This window comes from Pyrgilauda ruficollis, unplaced genomic scaffold (genome assembly GCF_017590135.1).
Source record: "Pyrgilauda ruficollis isolate IOZ18807 unplaced genomic scaffold, ASM1759013v1 scaffold40, whole genome shotgun sequence".
NCBI lineage: Eukaryota > Metazoa > Chordata > Aves > Passeriformes > Passeridae > Pyrgilauda > Pyrgilauda ruficollis.
The window spans coordinates 1,115,905-1,135,868 of NW_024525490.1; the positions used below are offsets into that span (position 1 = coordinate 1,115,905).

At 38.1% G+C, this 19,964-nt stretch overlaps 1 protein-coding gene across 1 annotated transcript in view; it reads left to right on the forward strand.

Moving 5' to 3' along the window:
• DLGAP2 (DLG associated protein 2) overlaps positions 1-19,964 on the forward strand; it is a 79,142-nt gene that overhangs the window by 19,788 nt on the left and 39,390 nt on the right. The window contains exons 4-6 of the mRNA XM_041477420.1: positions 9,876-9,932; positions 11,289-11,418; positions 14,567-14,786. Coding sequence (XP_041333354.1) covers positions 9,876-9,932; positions 11,289-11,418; positions 14,567-14,786 — 407 coding nt within the window. The remainder of the gene's footprint in view (positions 1-9,875; positions 9,933-11,288; positions 11,419-14,566; positions 14,787-19,964) is intronic.

Consider the following 19,964-nt stretch of genomic DNA (forward strand, 5'->3'; position numbering starts at 1 on the left):
TCCCTGTCCTAAATAAGCATCAGAGACACTGGGATCCTGAAAGCAAAGTTGAAAATAAAACAAGAATTTTGTACTCTGGAATAGGAGAGTAATTCTGAAAAACTGAATATAATATGGTTATTTGAAGCTTTTCATTTTCAGGAAAAAAGTACTTAATATACTGATTATGTAAATTAACAGAATAACACTGTAGAAATAGCAAATTCCATTTTCAGTATCTCTTTTTTGAAGTGTTATGAAAGACTCTGAAAACCATCTCACCATTTAGTCAAAAGTGATAACAATAGCATTTAGCCCAAAGTAAATGCACTCTGTTTGAAGATCATACTGGTATCACTCACACAAATGAAGAGTCATGCTGTGCTGAAGTTTTCCATTATGCTCTGAAGTGACTCATAGGAAATTATGAAGATGAAACAGGTTAAGCCACTGTAAAATAAATTCAGTGACAGCAATATCTACTTTTGTTTTGTAAACCTCTAATGGCAGACTTTTCTTTTTCTGGTAGTCCAGACACCTTAAGCTGATGGGTGGGCAGACAGAAAAGCATGTAAACACAAAGGTAGTACAAAAAGGTAGTGTTTCAGTGGGGAAGGGAAACTGCCATAGTACAATTTGGCAAACTACAACAGTAAAATGCCAGTGATACTTCAAGTTGTCTTGACAGCCCAAGATTAAATTTTTCTCTTAATACTCTGCCAGATTTTGGCCACTGTATGGAATGAGTATCTTAAATTATGAATCACACTCACAGGGAGAGAGCATCTGTGCCTCCCTCAGATGTTTAGCATCTTTGTTTTGTGGGTTGTTTACACCCATAGCACACCTGAAGAGCACGATGCATGTCCATATTTCAGCCACTCTTACTCACAGCCTGGTGAGTCAGCACTCAACACAAACACTTCATTCAGTATTTTAAGTTAATACGTCTCAAACCTGAAATGGTTGACGTGTTTTCTAGGCTTATAGTAAGCCAGAGCAAAAGAATGATCTTTCACTGCTCTCCCTCTTTTCAGAGAGATTGCATCTATCCATGGCCACACTAACTTAACGCTTATCTGGACTGTTATCCAAGGCATGTACCTTCTGTTCTGCAGACTTTATTATGGCAACAAAAATGTTGCCAAAGCACACAGCAAAGGGATTAAACCTCAACCAGATCTGACAGCACTTAGCTGCCAGATCCCTTGGCTCAGCAGAAATCATGGAATAGCACAGACTCTTCTAAGACACAAAAAATCTTTCCATTTACAAGCATTTGTGGTAACCATAACATGCTGACAACATTAGAAAGCAAAAGAGAAGTTTGGAAGCAATGCATAAGACCAGCCCTGTGGGTTTTCATCCATCTTTGCCCATGACAGTGCAGACTCCACTATTCTTTAGTGCCACACAAATTTGTGGGTCTTTTCTCCTAAGACACACCCCTTGGCAAGTGCACGCAGAAAAAGCTGTGGGTAAGTGTGCACATGTGGGGGGTGGTGTGCAAAAATGTCATAGATTGAGAGTTAAAGCACACCTTCCTTGCTAGAGAAATTAGTGTCCTCTTTCAACATTATCCATTGCTGTGCACCAGTGATCCAAGCCTTTTTTTAATTTTTAAGGTAAACTTCAATTTGCCATTAGCTCTTGTACGTTTTAAATTAGGAATGGTTTTGAAGCTACTCCTGAGAAATATTTGTAATAGAAGAGATGAGGAAAATCACTAGAAAAGGAGCCCTCATCTTTTATATGCTTTTTATTTATCGTTGGGGTTTTTTTTTCCTCAATCTTCTGACTCTAAAAAGCCTCATTACACACTTCATTAGTATCTTTCTGAGGCCCTATAGTGTAGTAGCATCTACTCAGAGTCTCTGAGGGGTGAAATTGGAGATTTACTGAGGAGAGTTTGAGGGCTAATTACAAAGCCTTATCAACTAATAATGTAATCAGAGGGCCACTGGCATGGTGATAGTCTTCTCTGCTGCAGTCAGTAAGATCTGGGTTAGATTAGGCTGCAGGGTTAAGAGGGAATGCTGATGAAGGGCAGACAGTCACCTGGCTACCTAGGAAACATCTTTTGTGGGGTCAAAAGATATCCCCAGCTTTTCTTCCTTTGCAGAATAATAGCAAATGCTCTTAAGTGTTTGGAATCTTGTTCTCTGAGGAGCAGCATGGTGTGAAACACAGGGAGTGACTGAGCCCAGATCTCCTGCCTCATTTTAGTAAATACCAGCTTTATGTTGTAGGGCTGAAATGTATTACCCTGGATTAGGGATGGAAGGGGAATCCTAAGGCTCTACACAAATTCCAGAGTCTTTTCAGGAATAAAGCAGGATTTTCTCAGGAAAATGCAATTTAATGATGGATTGTGGTGAAAATGCAGTAAGATTCAGGTCAATATAACAAGCACAAATAGTGACATCCAAGGAAAAATATGCTTCTGTTTTTTGGTGCCTATTTGTTTCTGCTTCCAACAAATATGTTAGTTTTACTTTTCATTTGAAAAGGATAAAAAGCTGATTTTCTCATTTGTTTAGTTTTCAATAAAAACTAAGTAGGACTATAAAGGATGTATATAAAGGATATAAAGGAAACACATCAAATCCTTACTTCTTCAGGTAAGGATTTGAAAATTAAGATGCTTTTGGTTAAAAAACCAGAAATTTTGTATGTGTGTGGGTATATATATATATACATATTCACTTTTCCCAATTCTGCTGAATTGCTTCTCCAGAAATTACATAGCCTCATTAATATCTTCAACTTCAGCATGAAGGTCACTTATTTTCCTTAGATCTACTGGTTTTAATGGATTTACATGTGTGCTTAAATTAAGCTCATGCTCTGATGCTTTAATGAGTCCTGATAGCGTGTTGTCTACACTTATTCTACCGAATTAGACTTTTTGCATGTGTACATGTATATGCACCAAAAGCAAAAAGAAAAAAAAAAAGTGAGATAGCTTCCTGAGGAAATTAATGAATGTTTCAATTCCACAAATAGATTTAGAAACATATATCCAATATTTGAGTTCTGCTTAGATCCATAGACCCATTTACTGAACTGATTACATGATACTTTAAATGCCCTTTGAGTTTTTGGCATAGCATTAGCCCGAATTTTGTTGATGCTGACCATCTTGTTGCCTGCTTGCCAGGGCAAGCTCAATATATGTTATAGGAACAACTTTTAGGATTAGCTATAGATTAGCTATATGTGTAAATCTGTCACATTTTTGAAAGTTTAGAGTTTAGGTTTCTTGTAGCCTACTTTTTTTATTACAGGAACATTTTGAGCGATTTGGAATACAGGCTTGGTTGAGCCTACATCCTCTCTGTCTTTGCAAGGAGTGATCAAACCACCAGACTGTTTAACGATTCTGATGATTTCCTCTCATTCTCTTCTGGTTCATGTTGTACCAAATCCCTAAACACTTACTGACAGTAAGAGTTCTCTCCTACTAGTGATCAGTAGGCATTTCATAAGGATAGAGACAGCAGTCTCCACCTCTTTCCTAACATATTCCTGTAATAATGTTCAATATCTTTCAGGCACACTTTTTAAAAAGGTATGGGTCAATGATGAACTATCTAGGCACCTAAAGTATTTCATTTGGCCCCATTTCTCATATCTCCCAGTGATCAAAGAGAATCTTTAGACTGGCAAATATTAGAAAAGGAATTCTTTGCTACAGATGAATTTATGAGATTTATGTGCACTTTTGGTTTTCCAAAGAGCCAGACTAAATGTGCTATTCAAAAGGGAGAATCAGACTTAATGTCTACACTCTGAGCTCTCCAATGGGCTGCATGCAGGCACATCTGGGTGCCTTTGCAGAGCTCTATTGACTCCAGCAGGGCTCCATGGAGATGCAGTGTGACTCGCAGCTGCTGTACAATGGCTCTGCTGGCTAAGCTTAATCATTAGATTCTGGTCGATGAGTTATTTCATGTATCTAGAAAGACATAGTTAAGATAGGTCCAGATAGAGAAATGAATATCCATTGAAATGCAAATCTCTCAATAAAATAGGTTTTGATAACTGCCGCTACTTTGAAAATTCTAATGCACCTCCCTTTTAGGCACCCAAGATGAATTCTGTTATAAATTTTATCTTTTTGTCCCAGAAAGATACTTCTGAATTGCCTATACTGATTTGAACAGAAGTGATTGTACTTTCTTTAATGCTCCCATTCATTCTCACATTTTTGCACAAATACAGGCATGATCATGAAAATAAAAATGTATGATTTTTGAATATGGCAATTCAAAAAATTAATTTGATGGAGCATGGACTTTCTTTATACTGGATGCTTCCTGAATAAACCTGATAAATCCATTCAGAGTCAGAAGGTGACCTTCTTGCTACAACTTTTAGAGGCCTCAGAAGACATTAATTCACTTTCGGTGCCTCCTTGACCCAGGGTGCACTGGTGACTGAACATTTGACAGAGAAGAGGTATTCTGGGGAGTGATCACTATTTTGAATGTGAGTAGATCAAGGAATGACCTTGGCAAGTGTGTTGCTGGCATCAAATCATACTGTTTTAAACAATGGTATTAGGTTTATGAAAAGTATGTGATGTCAATCACTTATTAGAAAATGCAGACAGTAAAATAAAAAATGAAACCAGTGTGACTGAGAGATCCCTTTCTCAGGAGTTATATAGTCCATTTTTCCCTTGGGGCTGTCATGGCTGTCAAGTATTTCTGCTCAGGAATTAGAATTTTTAGGAAGAATTTAGGGTCTTCTAGCTTCTAGCCTGTACTCAGCTGTAGTGGGTTAAACCACGATATCAACACTGGTCATGCCGCACTTCAATTCCTGTATCCAATTTTGGGCCTCTCATTTCAAGCAGGACATTGAGGTGCTGGAGCATGCCCAGACAAGGGCAGCAAGGCTTGTGAAGGATGTGGAACACCAGTCCTGTGAGGAGCAGCTGAGGGAGCTGGGGTTGTTTAGTCTGGAGAAGAGGAGGCTCAGAGGAGACCTTATAGTCTCTACAGCTGCCTGAAAGGAGATTGCAGCCAGGCAGGGGTCAGCCTCTTCTTGCAGGCAATAAGTGACAGGACAAGAGGACAAAGGTCTCAAGCTGCACCAGGGGTGGTTTACATTGGGCATTAGGAAGAAATTCTTCACAGAAGGGGTGATAGGGCATTGGAATGGGCTGATGAGGGAGGTGGTGGGGTCCCTCCCTGAAGGTGTTTAAGGAAAGACTGGACATGGCACTCAGTTCCATGACCTAGTTGAAAAGGTGGTGTCAGGTCATAGGTTGAACTTGATGATCTCAGAGGCTTTTTTCCAACCTAGTTGATTATGTGACTTTGTGATTTTTTTGTGTTGTTTTGACCCTGGACTAGCTATAAGATGCTAAACCATGCCATTTTCTAATTCTGGATTTCAAGCTGTCCTAGAAGTAAAACAATATTGTTACCATACACACCTTTTCACCAAACAACAAAATGATTCATCTTCTGCAAACCATGCAATGTTTGTGTAAGTCCTGGTGCAGTACCGTGTGTTGTAAATCCAGCTCACAGCAATACTCCTCATGCAGCAGTGCCAAGAAACATTCCACAAACCATCCTGGGTGCAAATGAGCATCTGATCTCGGTGACGACAAAGGATGGGCCGAGTGCTGCACAAAGTGAAGGATTTTGACTGAGTGGAGTGAGGTGCTGTGGCACACACCACAGTGGGAATGCCTCCAATCCCCCAGTGCCACGTGTAAAGTCACTGTGCTACCTCAGACACCATCCATAAACTTTCTGAAAGTTATATAAAACAATGGAATTCAGGAAAAAAACTAAATAATGGTAGCTGTCTCTTATTTGTATGGTATCTTACTCCTTTAACAAATACACCATTAATATGAAAGGAAAAAGAAGGCTAAGCATTAGATTGCTAAAGATGAGGAAATAAGAGTCTTTCTGTTATTGTTAGTTAATACTCTTCCCTTATCATTAGTTAATGTGTTATTGCAGCTATTGGATTAGTTTATATTATTATTCCTTTCATTAAAACATGTTCTAAATAGGTCTCTGGTTTTCCAAGTCTTCTGTTAGAAAGGCCTAAGTTGGGAAAAGATAAGGAGTTGCAGACATCATTTTCCATCTCCTGAAATCTCTTCACAAACCTTACGTAGTGCTTTTTGATTGCAGTATAAGAAAACTTAAATTTCTTTCTACATTTTTATATATGTTCTGCTAAGGATGAATAGAAGACAAGGAAAAGCACAAATTTAAATTGGGGGGGTTGGAGTCAAAAGAATTTTAAAAAGTCATCATTTTTTGTTTCTTTGGGTTTGAGGTTTTTTTAGCACATCTTGTTACTTGTTGTGAGGTTAAAGTAACAGATGTTTTCCTGAAATTATTTTCCCCCATTCTGCTCTTAAACTTTACTCTTGATGAAGTGTGGGCAAGAACAGTTAGTTTGCACAAGTCGAGGAGGTTTTGGGTTAGTGGTAGTCTCCTAAGTGAGGGGGTGGGATTAGGCGGCTGCAGCAGGTTGAGCAGGACTTTGATGACAAATAGAGGTGTTAGTAGTACTTTTGAAGTCTGCAGAGGACAGAAGGATAAGTGGCCCAATGCTGACTTCTGGGGGGGTCTTTTAGAACATCTTGAACAGGAGACTGTTAGCTAGGATTTAAAGAAAAAACAGTCAGGATTAGGATCTGGGTGGGTCAAGAATGAAAAAGAGCTGTCCTTGAGGACTCTGGCAAATGTGAGTTCTGAGCATGGAGGAAGGGGCAGCTTTCGAGGAGCATCAGAACATGTGAGGTTTGGATACAGAAGCCTGAGTTTTTGCAGTTTAGAGAAATGCAATAAAATGGAGAATGTAATGCAAGACTCTTAGAAACTGCTTAGGACTGCTTTTGGACTTCTGTCTGTTCCCTTACTCTTGATGTATTTTTTGTTGGAATATGCAGCCTAACCTCACTGCCATTCACTCTGTACCAGGCTGACAGGCTATCCCAGCTATGCTATCAGGCATGCTATCAGTTATGATGTCCCAGATAAACCTGTCATGCTCACTTTATCTGGTTATAATACAGTATTTTTCCTTCCTGAACACACTCAGGCAATCTGCTGAGTGCTGAATGTGCTATTGCAAATTTAGCTACCTTTACTGGGAGTCCTTCACTTTTAGAGTAGAGGTTCTCAACAGCTGTAAGGTCATTACATGGAAGTGCTTTTTTCCCCAAAATTTCTTTAGGTTTTGATCCTTTCTTTCAGATAAGATATTTCTCATTAAATTTAAGACCTCTGCCTGGCTGCCATGAACTTCCTCTGAAGCCAATGGAAAATGGAAAGTAACCCTTGGAGGCAGAAAAGCTTTTAAAAGACATCTCTTCCTAAAATCTAGCCTATTCAGAAAAGCAAGTGGGAAGAGACCAGACGTGCTAATTTAATTTTTTCCTGTTAGTCTCACCCTATTCCTCTTTCTCCATACTACTGATTTTAGAGCCACCTCTTTGATATTACTATGTATATTTTTTTAGTCCTGGAGATGATCTGTTAAAACATCTCGTTTGCACATGCTTGTCTTGCCTTTCTGCAGTGATCAGCTGAGATATAAGATCATCTATGCTGCTACAGAACATAAAAGAAAAATATTTTCTTTTTTCAAAGCAAAAGAATTTTGATGTTCTCGAAATGAAAGTCAAGAATTTTATTCCTAAGCTTATAGATAGAGTGGATGTCATTAAAAAGTCAGCATTTACTGAGGCCAGATGTTGATTGTGTTTTCTAGCATTGTTGACAAGCATGAGATTTCCTTGAGCAACAGACCGTGACATTTGAGAGCAACTTCCCCATGTAACTCTGGTATTTCACTTCCTGGATCATGTTTATAGCATAATTTTCACCATGCATTGACACAATTATCCTAGAGGATAACTTTGAGATTATATTTTAGAAATAAAAACTAATAATTTCTATTTATCAGGAAAATTTCAAAGTGTTACTGAAATGAGTGCAAAATTGCTTTTATAGCCTTTTATAGGTTTTATATGTAACATTTCTTTTACTTTGCTACAGTTCCATGTATCAATCAATTAATCTCCTCTGATGAATGAAAAATTATTTAACTATCAGGTAATATCCAAACTCATTCATCAAAACTCAGCTGCTTAGAAGTACTGGGCTTCTTTCCATAAGAAATTATTGCCGTAAAAATTGTTGATGGTATTTAATGATAGAAATACCTAAGAAGGAACCAGAATGTCACTGATTAAATACCAGGGTTTTAAGCATTATTTAGCAAAGGGGATAATTATTAGAATCAGGTTTAAATTAATTGAGTATTTCATACAGTAATTTCTAATTTAATTCTATTTCTTCTATCTTTTTCTTAATGTGGCCTGTGTTTTAATGAAATCTCAAACATCTCTTTAACAAACTGTTTATGAATTTAGAATCTAGATTTTGCCACCTGATGATGACAAACAGAACATCCAGGAGAGACTTATTTGTTTTGAAAAATACTAATGTAACAACATCAAAGAGATTGTTGACAATGCCAGTCAGACTAAAAGTCTCTCTGCCCTCGTGAGACCCCACCTGGAGCAGTATGTCCAGGTCAGGAGTTCTCAGCACAAGAAAGGTGAATCCCTTAGATCAGGTCCACAGGAGGCCAGAAAATGATCAGAGGGCTGGAGCACCTCTCTTGTGAAGACAGGCTGACAGATCTGGGGATGTTCAACCTGGAGAAGAGAAGGCTCCTTTGCAACCTCCCAGTGCCTAAACGGGGCTTTAAAAGAAGAGGGAGAGTGACTTTTTTACCTGGGCAGGTAGTGCTAGGACAAGGGGGGATCAATTTTGAACTTAAGAGATTTAGGTTAAATCTTAGGAAGAAATTCTTGACGGTGAGGGTGGTGAGGCACTGGCACAGTTGCCCAGAGAAGCTGTGGATGCTCCATCCCTGGATGTGTTCAGGGCCAGGTTGGATGGGGCTCTGAGCAATGTGGTCTAGTGGGAGATGTCCTTGCCGTTGGCAAGGGTTTGGAACTACATGATCTTTAATGTCCCTTCCAACACGAGCCATTCTGTGATTCCATAAGTAAAGCATACACGAAAATCAGAATGAAACAGAGCAGCTGTCAATCATCAGCCTATCTATACAGGAAAGGAGTTTAGTTACATCCAGCCACTAAATGTGGATAGTGAGGCTTTACACCACTTCACCTAATCTATTATATTTCTCTTCATACCTATAGGAACAAAAAAAAAATGCTCTTGTTTTTATCATCTAGAACCTAATTAGAACCATTATCAGCCTGTTATCTTAATCATAGAATCACTTTGACTGTAATGACTTAATTAACCTCTGAGCATATACCTGTAATAATCTCATACATTTTCTTTTTGGTTTTAGCAGTTATAGCATAGTTTCTACACAGTTTATCTGTGGCATGAGGTTACAGAGGCACTCCATAGAAGGAACTGAATAGGCAGGAAGAAATGAATTGGTTTTTTTCTCCAGGGAAATTTCTTGAGATTTTGAAAGAATGTCTCACTTGAACAAAGACGAAAACAAAATGCATCCTTTTGTTTTTTTTTGCTTCACCAGATCTGTTGCTCTTCCTTGGATATGCTCCAGCAAATTTATTAGGAAAAATTTCTTCATTGAAATGATTATCAGGCATTGGAACAGGCTGCCCAGGAAAATGTCTGAGTCAACATCCCTGGGGGTGTTTATAGGATATGTAGATGTGGCACTTAGGGACAAGGTTTAGCTGTGGACTTGGCAGCATTTGGTTAACAGCTGGATTCAATGATCTCAGGGGCCTTTCCCAAAGCAAATGATTCTGTGGATCTAAGGCAGATGCACTGAGGAAGCAGGGCGATGACTGTGTTGACCCTGAGATGGAAGAACACACGGAAATGCCTGAGAACAGACCTCCCAAGTATAAGGGTCTCTAAATCCCATCTGCTCTTGCAGTTGGTGGTGTGAGGGGATACTGGATCATCACACATCAGACATCAAAGGACATGGCCACACAGGGAGATGGATCTCTTTCTCTCGGGATTTGCTTTTCTGGGCAAAGTCATGATAAAATGTTTGAGATTCCTCCCAGACTGCTCCTCAGGGGCTGCATCCAAGCTCAGGTTGTGTCTGCTCCATGAGGACGGCTGAGGTCTTCTTCAAGCACCAGCCTATGGTCATGCTCAATGTTTGATAAATATGGACTGAGAAACAAAACCCTGCTTTGTGCTTCATCTTGCAGCAGGAGTTGAACCTATGGCTTTCTCACTCACTGAGTGGTCTGGTTCTTCCAGAGAGGAAATTTCACCCTTCAGAGGGAAATTTCCAACAGCCCAGGCACATGTCACAGACACTGCTGGACTGACCAACTCTGCCAGCTCAGCATGAGGTAACTGTATGGCCAATATCAGGCATTCAACTGGCACAAATCTATTTTCCAGAAACCGTTTTTGTTCAAGCTACCTTTAAGGAATAAATACAAAAGCTGCCTATTTCCCGCATGAAAGCAAATATCATCTGGGACCTTAATTCATTTCTGCACTGATGAGCAGGGGAAAGCTCTAAAATTTGATTTACAGACGTTCTGAGAACTCTGGTGTGCCAGAGTTTAATTTTTGGTATTCAAGGCAAAGTACTGCACTTTGCTCAGGTTTATTTATTTTTCTGTAATGTTATCAATACATTTAAAAGAAAACATGGAGACTAGTATACTCTTGGTGTGAAAGCATACTGAAGAGGGCTCAATGTGGTTTTACAGTCACAGTCCTGCAAAATGGGAAACGTTGCAATAAAATAATTTCTAGAGCTTCATGCAGTTGCTCTGAGCACCTTATTAATTCATTTTTTTAGCTGAACATGAGATATTTTAATCTTTTGTGAAACTATATTAATTCCATTCTTTGAAAAGGGCTCTTGATGCCTAAAACCCTGATGAAAACCAGATTACAAGTAACAGATTTTATCTATGAAGAAAGATTTTTAGTTACTTTGGTTTGTGCTTTAGCCCTGTTTTTTGTTCCTGTTGACCTAGACCTTGTCTTTTAGTAAAGTTCAACACTAATAGCCAGGAGGACTGATGATGTTGAAATAGAGCAAAGACTTAAAATTTCATACCGTCTAGGTAGCAGAGCCACAGACAGATTCTCTGCTTGTGTGAAGACATTTGCCTACAACAGATCTATGATGCTTTATAAAGAGTAAGGTTTGGACCCAGGGGAGTGGGTTTGTGTGTCTCATACAAATTACTGCCTTTAGTGTCCTAATTGATACCATCTGTAGTTTTACACCCTTTCCTTTTTTTCTTCCTTTCTCCTTTGTAGTCAGAGCTACCTTCAAACTGCAAGTGACGTGCCTGGGGGTCACAACCTGGATCCCTCTGCAAACTACAATTCCCCAAAGTTTCGCTCAAGGAATCAGAGCTATATGAGAGCAGTGAGCACGCTCAGTCAGGCCAGCTGTGTTAGTCAGGTGGGAAATTCTTGTTATAATTTTTCTTATAGGTTAACTGCAGATGTAAGAGTTGTAACTAGTGGATGGTTTTAGGTTTTTTGCATTTTTTAAATCAATATCAAACTGAGGATGTGAATTGTGGAAGTAATTCAGTTCTGAGGAATGTAACTCAAAATTTCAAGAAAAATACTGAATGCTAGGGGCAAAGAAACAGTATCAAACATTATCTTTTTCATTTATTTTTTATTAAAAATATAAATACTAGTGGTTTTATTTTCATTCCATATTAAATATTTAAATGTTAAGAAGATTCAGACTGAGCATGAGGAGTACACTCCTACAACACTCATCATCTGAAAACACCGGCTCTGATTTCAGTAAATGTGGGTTGACAGATTAAGATATAGATTGAAAAAAATATGCTCCAAAAGTGTTTCATCCTAAGTCAAAACCCTCACCCTTCTTGGGTGAAAGAATAAATTCCATCAACTATTCTATGTATCTGGACTCCTGAAAAGGTACAGTTTTCCTCCCTACTGGTTTTATGTTGTCTGTTAGTTAGTACTAACTCATGGTAAAGTAAGGTCTGAATCACACCTGAAGTGCAATAAGCCAGAAGCATTATGTATGCATTCTTTGTAGCAGAGGACTTTACATAAAATTCCCAATGTTTCTAATGTTTATTGGTCCTGACTTTTCTTCCCTGTGTTGTTTCATGACAGATGGGCCCTGCCCACCTCTCAGACATGGTACTTAATATTTCTTTGACCATTTAGTGAACCACCTAAGGGTATACATACACAATGGTTATGTTAAAAGAGAAATCTTTTTTAATAAAGCAATTTCATATTCAGTCATATTCGATTTGTGCTGCATGGCTATTCAGGCCTGGATTCAACTCGTCTAAACTGAGGCTTTTAACTGAGGCAACAACTAAACCTTCCTCTGTAGTTAATGGAGCAAAAGAGATTCTTCCAGGACAGTGAACATCCCGAGTGGGCTGAGAGCCCTCTGGAAATGCTTGTCAGTCTCCACTGACTGTAGAGAGCTGGGAGGGCTAGTCACCTGACTAATGCCCTTCAGTCAAATTCCTCAATTCGTGTGAGGTAATTCTAAATTTAATCTTATGCAACACACATTAGTATTAGAAACAGTCAGTCATTTTCCAAACCTTTCACTATTTTTTTCACAACTCACCTGTGAAAACTGTTCCCATCATTCTGATGCCTTGTTTTTTATTATGCTGCTTATTGGTTATTTTGTCTTTTTATTACACTCTGCTTTTGAGAAAACTTCATGCGTATTAAATCTTGCATTCAAAGCAAATGCTGTCAGCTGCCAACTAACAACGTTCTCACATAAAACTAGTCTAACATCTTCTGCCTCTTTGGCCACGTCTGTGCACAGAGATATTCACCAAGCTGTCCATGATGATTAATTGGTTTCAGTAGTGGTTACAATTCTTCATTTCAGTGTGCATTACCTGGAAGGTGTCCACAATAGATTTCATTTGCAGGTAGATTGCTCAATTGGCCAGATTAACTAAACCTGCTGGATATAGTTCATTGCTTTTTCAATGTTCACTAAGCTATGCAACTTTATGTTAGCCACACACTTCCTACCTCACAGTCCAGCTGTTTCCAGACCATTAATAAATGCATTTAATAGATATTACCCCAAGCAAATGTATTAAAATATCAAGATCTGAACCTGTTCTTTTTCCATGACACCATCCTCCTCTTGTTCCATCTACATAATAGCAGTTTGTGTAATTTGTGAGATTACAAACTCTTTTTTTGTCGTGAGATCCTTCCTTTTTCACACCTGACAAAGGGTAGACTCAAGAAGAATGCTGAATTTCATGGTATATATTTTTAATTTCAGATTGAAAATTTTAATTTTCTATTGTCAATAACCTTAGTTTAAAATAAGTGGCTAAGACTTACTGAGTTCATGGACTAAATTACCATATATTTCCTGATCAACAATATTGTGAGATAGTTCAGAGTAAGATTTTTTTTATCTCTTTGAGATTGCATTAGTCAACTTTATTAAAAGCAAATTTTATGAAGAGTAGTTTAATTCTTTTCTGAAGATTTTCAGTAGTCAAAATGTCTTAGACAAAATTATCAGTTATTCATAATCATCAGAGCTTCTCTATAAAATTTCCATTTACTTAACCAAAACCGTAAAACATTTGAAACATTTGATGGGACTCTCTTTCCATAATGAATAAAGCACTAGCAGCACTTAGCAGCTGTATAGGAAAATTGATATCAACTGGATGTGCCATTTAGTGATCCCATAAATTTAACTTGTAAAATTATTCATATTGATTCTGATATCTAGCACTCACTTTTTAGAAAAAATTATTTTCAGAAAGTCATGCACTTATCTGTCCAGTGTTACCTTCCTATCTGATTTTGGATAAACATTTGAATTACTCAAGTACATTTACAAGTAGTTAGGGCTGCCTTCAGTGAAAGTTTGAAAAATGCTGTAGGTAGAATTAAGGCACTAATCCTCAAAACAGTGACATATGGTTGCCTACCAAGAGGCTCCCCAAGCCTGGCCACTCTGCCTAAGTCCTGTTTATCATGAAAATTACCTCTAAAAATGGTGCAGTGTTGCATCATGCATTAGATGCTCGGTCCTGCCTAAGTGCTGCTGAAATACCCCAAGGAGGGACAACATGGAGCTGGAGGCTGCTGCTGAAATACCCCAAGGAGAGAGAGGGTAGAGGGTTCAGGAGGCACAGCTGGGCTGCTCTGACAGGCAGGGTTCCACAGCACTCCTGCTGGTAGAAGTGTCAGATTTTATATAATGCTGCTGAAGAAAAGGTTCTTCCATGGAAGTGAATGGCTAACCAGTTAACCAGGAAGTGAGTTCGGCTTGGGTCCCTTCTCAACTGTGGCAAAAGATATTAGATGGAGCATTACTCTATGGCATGTGTGATGCATTTAATATAGATGTGATAACAGCTGATCTAAGTTGAACAATGTGTATGTGATCAGAAGGGATTACTACATTTTAACTATTTGCTAAAACAGTTCTTCATCAATGTACAGGTGTCCATTTGAGATGTTGAGGCCGTGATGATCACAAAAAAGCAAGTCAAAAATCAAATGCATTGTTGTTGTTTATTCAGATGAGTGAAGCAGAGGTTAATGGGCAATTTGAATCGGTGTGTGAATCAGTGTTTAGTGAAGTTGAAGCTCAGGCAATGGATGCCCTTGACCTCCCTGGATGTTTCCGAACAAGAAGCCACAGTTACTTGCGTGCCATTCAGGCAGGCTATTCCCAAGATGATGAATGTATACCTGCGCTGACATCCTCCAACATCACCTCTACCATCAGGTCAACCACAGGTAAGCGAGTCTCCACTGACCCTTTCACTGCTTTGCATGTAAAAACATATCAGCTTGTTTTCTAAAGGGAGGTTTGACACTAGAAGCATTTTTGCTGTGTAATGTTTGATACCAATATTCTTATGTTTTTAATACTGTACCATTGTGGCTACATCTTGGAATAAGCTCTTTCTGGGAAGAATCCTGTGTGCATAATGTAATGGACCTGGATTTTTGACCTCCATTTCACATACATACAGTTATCTAGGTGCAAATATAAAAATGCAAGTGTAAATGGTATAATATTGTTAGACATTTATGTGGTTTATCTATCAAGTAATTGACCTTCTAGATGACATTCTTTGTGCTAGTTTTAATTTAAGTTGTTAAAGTACCAAAAAAAAAAAGAGAAGTAAGATTAAAAATATTTAGTCTAATACTCAAAGGCAGTTAATGTAAAAGGTAATTAATTACTTTTAGGCAAGGTGTAATCAATTGTACCAGTGCACTGAATTGTAAGCATTTTGGCAAGCTACACACGTCTGCTGTTACTCATTATCCATTCACATTCATTGTTATAACACTCACTGTTAAGATCTTTTAACATTCTTCTGGCAATTTTCTTTTATTACTTGCTTAGCAAAGACAATAGCTTTATCCATTTTAGAATTTTAGTATGTATTGGTGGAGGAAAGATTGCACAGAGAGCCATTCAATAATTAAAATGAAATCTATAGGAAGTATGTATTCTTTGTAAATGGATCCAAATTCACTTCTACGTTTCCAAATATGTTAATGCCAGTTCCTAATTATGATATTGTCCTTGCCACATACTATTAAGCTGTAGTGCAGGCTACCCATCTACAAAAGGTAAAAATGAGTTCAAATTGTATCGTATAAAAATACTTTTTAAATTATTTGCTTGATACATCTGTTGTATAACAGAACAGTGGGAGCTTCGAAAGGAAGCCATGGATGAATAATATACATTTGCATCCCAGAAGTAGCATAATATGTTATTTTATCTTAAGCATAGTATTTTAATTGTTATATAAAACTCCGTGGAAAACTAGAAATTGTTGCTTGCAGTGCCCCCTCTAGGGATGTTTCTGTTCTTTGATTAATAGAGATATTATCATGATATCAAATGAGATCTTATTGCTACCCCAGAGACTGATTTTCATCTTTATCATATATTACTGTGTGATCATGGAAGACACCTTCCATGGCAAAAGACACAATCAGATGCTTATATTGGGATGTGCTCCGAGTACTGAATTGGAATATTTTCAGAATTACCTTGGTTACCAAGTGGACTGACTTTTACCTAAACTGTCTTGAGTTTATATGCTATATAAGCCCAAAATACTCACTGAAAAGATCTTTTTTTTTATTTTCCTCAGAGTGAAAAAGCTGAATAATAGAATATATTTGGGAAAATACATGATTAGGTAGTAAGTATGTTTGCATCACAGTGTTTTCATGCTCATGAGAAAGGTTTTGCATTGATTAGTAGTCTGCTGGTTAAATACTATGGTTTTGAAAATTTTAACCTTCATTTCAGTCCTAACTTCTCCCTCATCTCAGATATGATTTATCAAATAGATTTTCTTGCTCACAATGTAAATCTTATGTTTTGTGGTGGGGTGATATTGACAATCTGGGGAAAAAAGATTACTTGAGATGTTTTCCTGTTCCAAAATTATTTCCAAACCTATGGACTGTATACAGTTCTGAGTGTGACTCTGTAATTAAAATGTCATCTCTGTGCCATGGAGCAAATCTCTCCTCAGCTTCTATATAGGGTAAATATGCAAATCAGAAATAATATCTGATATACAAGAAGAGTAAGGATTATATGATTCACTTTTAAAAGAAATTTCAGTTGTCAAATAAGTTCTTGTTTTTAAAATCCTAGGTGTAATGCTTTCATTTTTATCTCTTCAGCCCTTGTCACTTTGGAGGGAGATGCTGCATTTCCTATTCTTACTATAATTTTTACAAAAATCTTACTTCTTCTTCCCTTTCTGAAAATTGTAAAAGAAGCAGTTGCCTGAAATGTGAAAATGGTGTTGGCAGATATTTGACATTCAAATAAATGTCAGAAAGGTCAGACATTCACATCAGCTTTTATTTTCAATTCAGTCTTTCATTTCTTAGGAAAATTACTTTAACTTCTTTTTTGCTTCTGATGTAACAAATTCTTCTTGGTAAAGAAACTAAAGGAATTTGTTAGAAAATTAACAGTCATTTCAATTTAATTATTCCATTCAATTTTAGTTATACAGGTCATGACTGCCCCTTATCATTGTCATAAAGCAATTGATTCATAACACACAGGCTTAGCTAAAAATTAATTCTTGTTACTAAAAATGTAAACCTAAAATAAAATTCTTTATGAATTCCATTACAAAAGTATAGAATATATATTTACAGCATGCCTTTTCCTAAAATCTTCCTAGATGCATTTACAATTTTCAGGAGGTTGCAACTATAACGAATATTATGTGGGACATTATTAATGGACTATGATAACAGGATTTTCTAATAGATGGAAAAAGAACTACCAGTATCGGGCTCTTCTAAACTGCTTACAGCTTTACAGAGAAACATTCGTACTAAAGAGCACATAACTTCTGCATGGATCCATGTAGTTTAATTATTTGTGGAACCAATCTTCTCCTCTGAGGGAGATTGTCCCAAGGCCTAGGGCACTCCCTGCTGCCCCGGGTGAAAATGAATGAGACAAGTGACAGGGCAAAGGAGGCAGCCAGCATTGCTGGCCTATGGTGAGCCAGACCTGGCCTCCGTGTGACCCCTGCTGAGACTCTTCTGTCATTGAGGTTAGGGCACTTCTAGCCACCACGTTCCATTTGGTGAGGAGATAATGAACCCAGTAAAAGATACTTGATGTTAAAAGCCCTGAATGGCAGCATATGCCTTCTGCCTCTGAACCGTATCCAGTCACAGCTGTCAGATGCACAGCTGAGAAAATGCAGCTCCAGCTGCTGCTGCCTCCCACCTCGTTCCTCCGTCACAGACAACATGTAATTTCCTGAATGGGAAGTCACTGAGTGCAGTAGTCATCCTAAGTGCTTCTGACTTACAGCTCTGCTACTCCTGCAAGCAATGTTTCACTTTTCAGGAAGAGTTCATAGAAACTGGGTCACTTTCCCAGGTAGTACCGGCCTGGTTCCCTGTTGTGTAAGCACATCATCCCACTGTCGGCTCAGCAGACACCCCGGCAGTGTGGCACAGTGCTGTGGGAGGCACAGGCTGCTGTGCCACCACCAGCTGAGCCAGAGCAAGCCCGGGCTGTAGAGTCCTGCTGGGAAATGGAGGGCAGTAGGTCGGGAGCAGTAACCCCTTGTCCCAGCTGCAACACCTGCCTTCCCTCACTGAAAAGCAGTTCAGATACTGTGGTACAGCACTAGACTGTACTATGCAAACATAACCAACAAGGACATCTGGAAGGTATTAATCACTCCCTCGTTCCCCTTTGTTTGAGAAGGTCAACTTATTTTTGCTACAAGTTCTGTATGTAGAGAGAGTCCTTTATATTAATCATTCCTTACATTATAGATTATTTCAGGATGTTTCCTCACAGGTTTTTTTTTTTTTAGTTTGGTTTTACTGTGAGTGCAGAAACACTGAATTGCAATGGTAATGGAGGTAGCAGTTAGTATGGTCTCTTGTGAAGCAGAAGGACATGCTAAAATCCATTCCCTGAGAGAGAGAGAGATTAACTTGGTGTTTGCACTTCTGGCCAACTTGAACACCAGCTTATCATCTCTTCAGATGTGGAGGCACACATATTTTCTCCTGATGATATTATATACCTTGTATAAAACACTTTCATCTTTTTTGAGAGAAACATTTCCTCTGGATTCCTCTGGACCACTGCTCAGGATGTTTACCCATCAGGTGGAATAGCTTCTCAGTGTACATTGCTTTTATATTCAAATCAAAGCTGCTAGCCAGAAATACTAAATATGTGACTCAATCAGATGCATGAAATCCTTCTCCAGCAACAAGCACAGACTAAGCAGACTCTGTTAAGTTCTTTGGCTTTCAGTCTGATGAATAACAGAGAGGATCATTTTCTTAAAACTACTCCATGTATTCCTCTAACCCAGACTTTTTTGGCTACAACAGTATTTTTTGACTGCATTAATGATAAATTAATGGATTAATGATAAAAAAAAATCCACGTAGCTATTGACTTCAGCACAATGGGGACTTGGTCAGGGTATATAAAGGCATCCTGAATTTCTGTCCTATGTTAAATGTCAGTCCAAAGCCATTTCTTCCACTTCAGGGATTTCCTGCTAATTTCTTGAGAGAAATTTAGCATAAAGCATTACAGGCTATAGGGAACAGAGTTACTAATCTTAAGTTGCCAGTATACTGCATAAATTTTTTAAATTCTTCTAGAAAATGTAGCATAATGCAATCTGTCAGATTTTTCCAATCCTAATGATTCTCTCAGTTGTGCATACACCTCCTTTTTTCTGATTCATAGTAGGTAGATCAACAACTTAGTTGCTTTAGCATGCTTGCTAAAGACATCACTGAGGAAGATGAAGTGACTTTGAGTCATTTTACATTTTTGAAAACTGTCTTTGGGCCATTTTACTTTTCTCAGTCAGCTGGACTCTGCTTGGCAATGAGTAAACTTTAGAGAATTCCACATTTACTGAACTATTCAGCACTAATTCCAAAACCAATTAATTCAAGCAAGGTCACATTGGATGAGGAAGTTTTCAATTAGAACTTCAACAATTACTCAGGATGCCTGAGGAATTGCAGGTTTCCCTTCTCTGGACTTCAAGCTATTTTCAGCTCTCCATTTTAAAATCAAGGGCTATATAAGGTGAATTTTTACAGCCCATGTTTGATATTTAGCCACAAAACTCTCATGGTGAGTGAACTGATTGCATAATCATGTGCTTACAAAAATAGTGGATGAGAAAATGATACTTCACAGAGAAATTGTACTGTTCCATAGTGTGGCTACCCCTTCAAACCCTAAAAGGACTCATTCACTGGTTGCTATCTGAACACTAATAACATTAGTTATTGTTTTAAGGTTTTACTGGCTTGTCAGTTTTTTTTGGCACATATGAGGATACCAAAGGTGGGAAAAAAACATGGTGCTACTACATATGACACCCCTCCCATGAGAAAAGCATAAGTGTC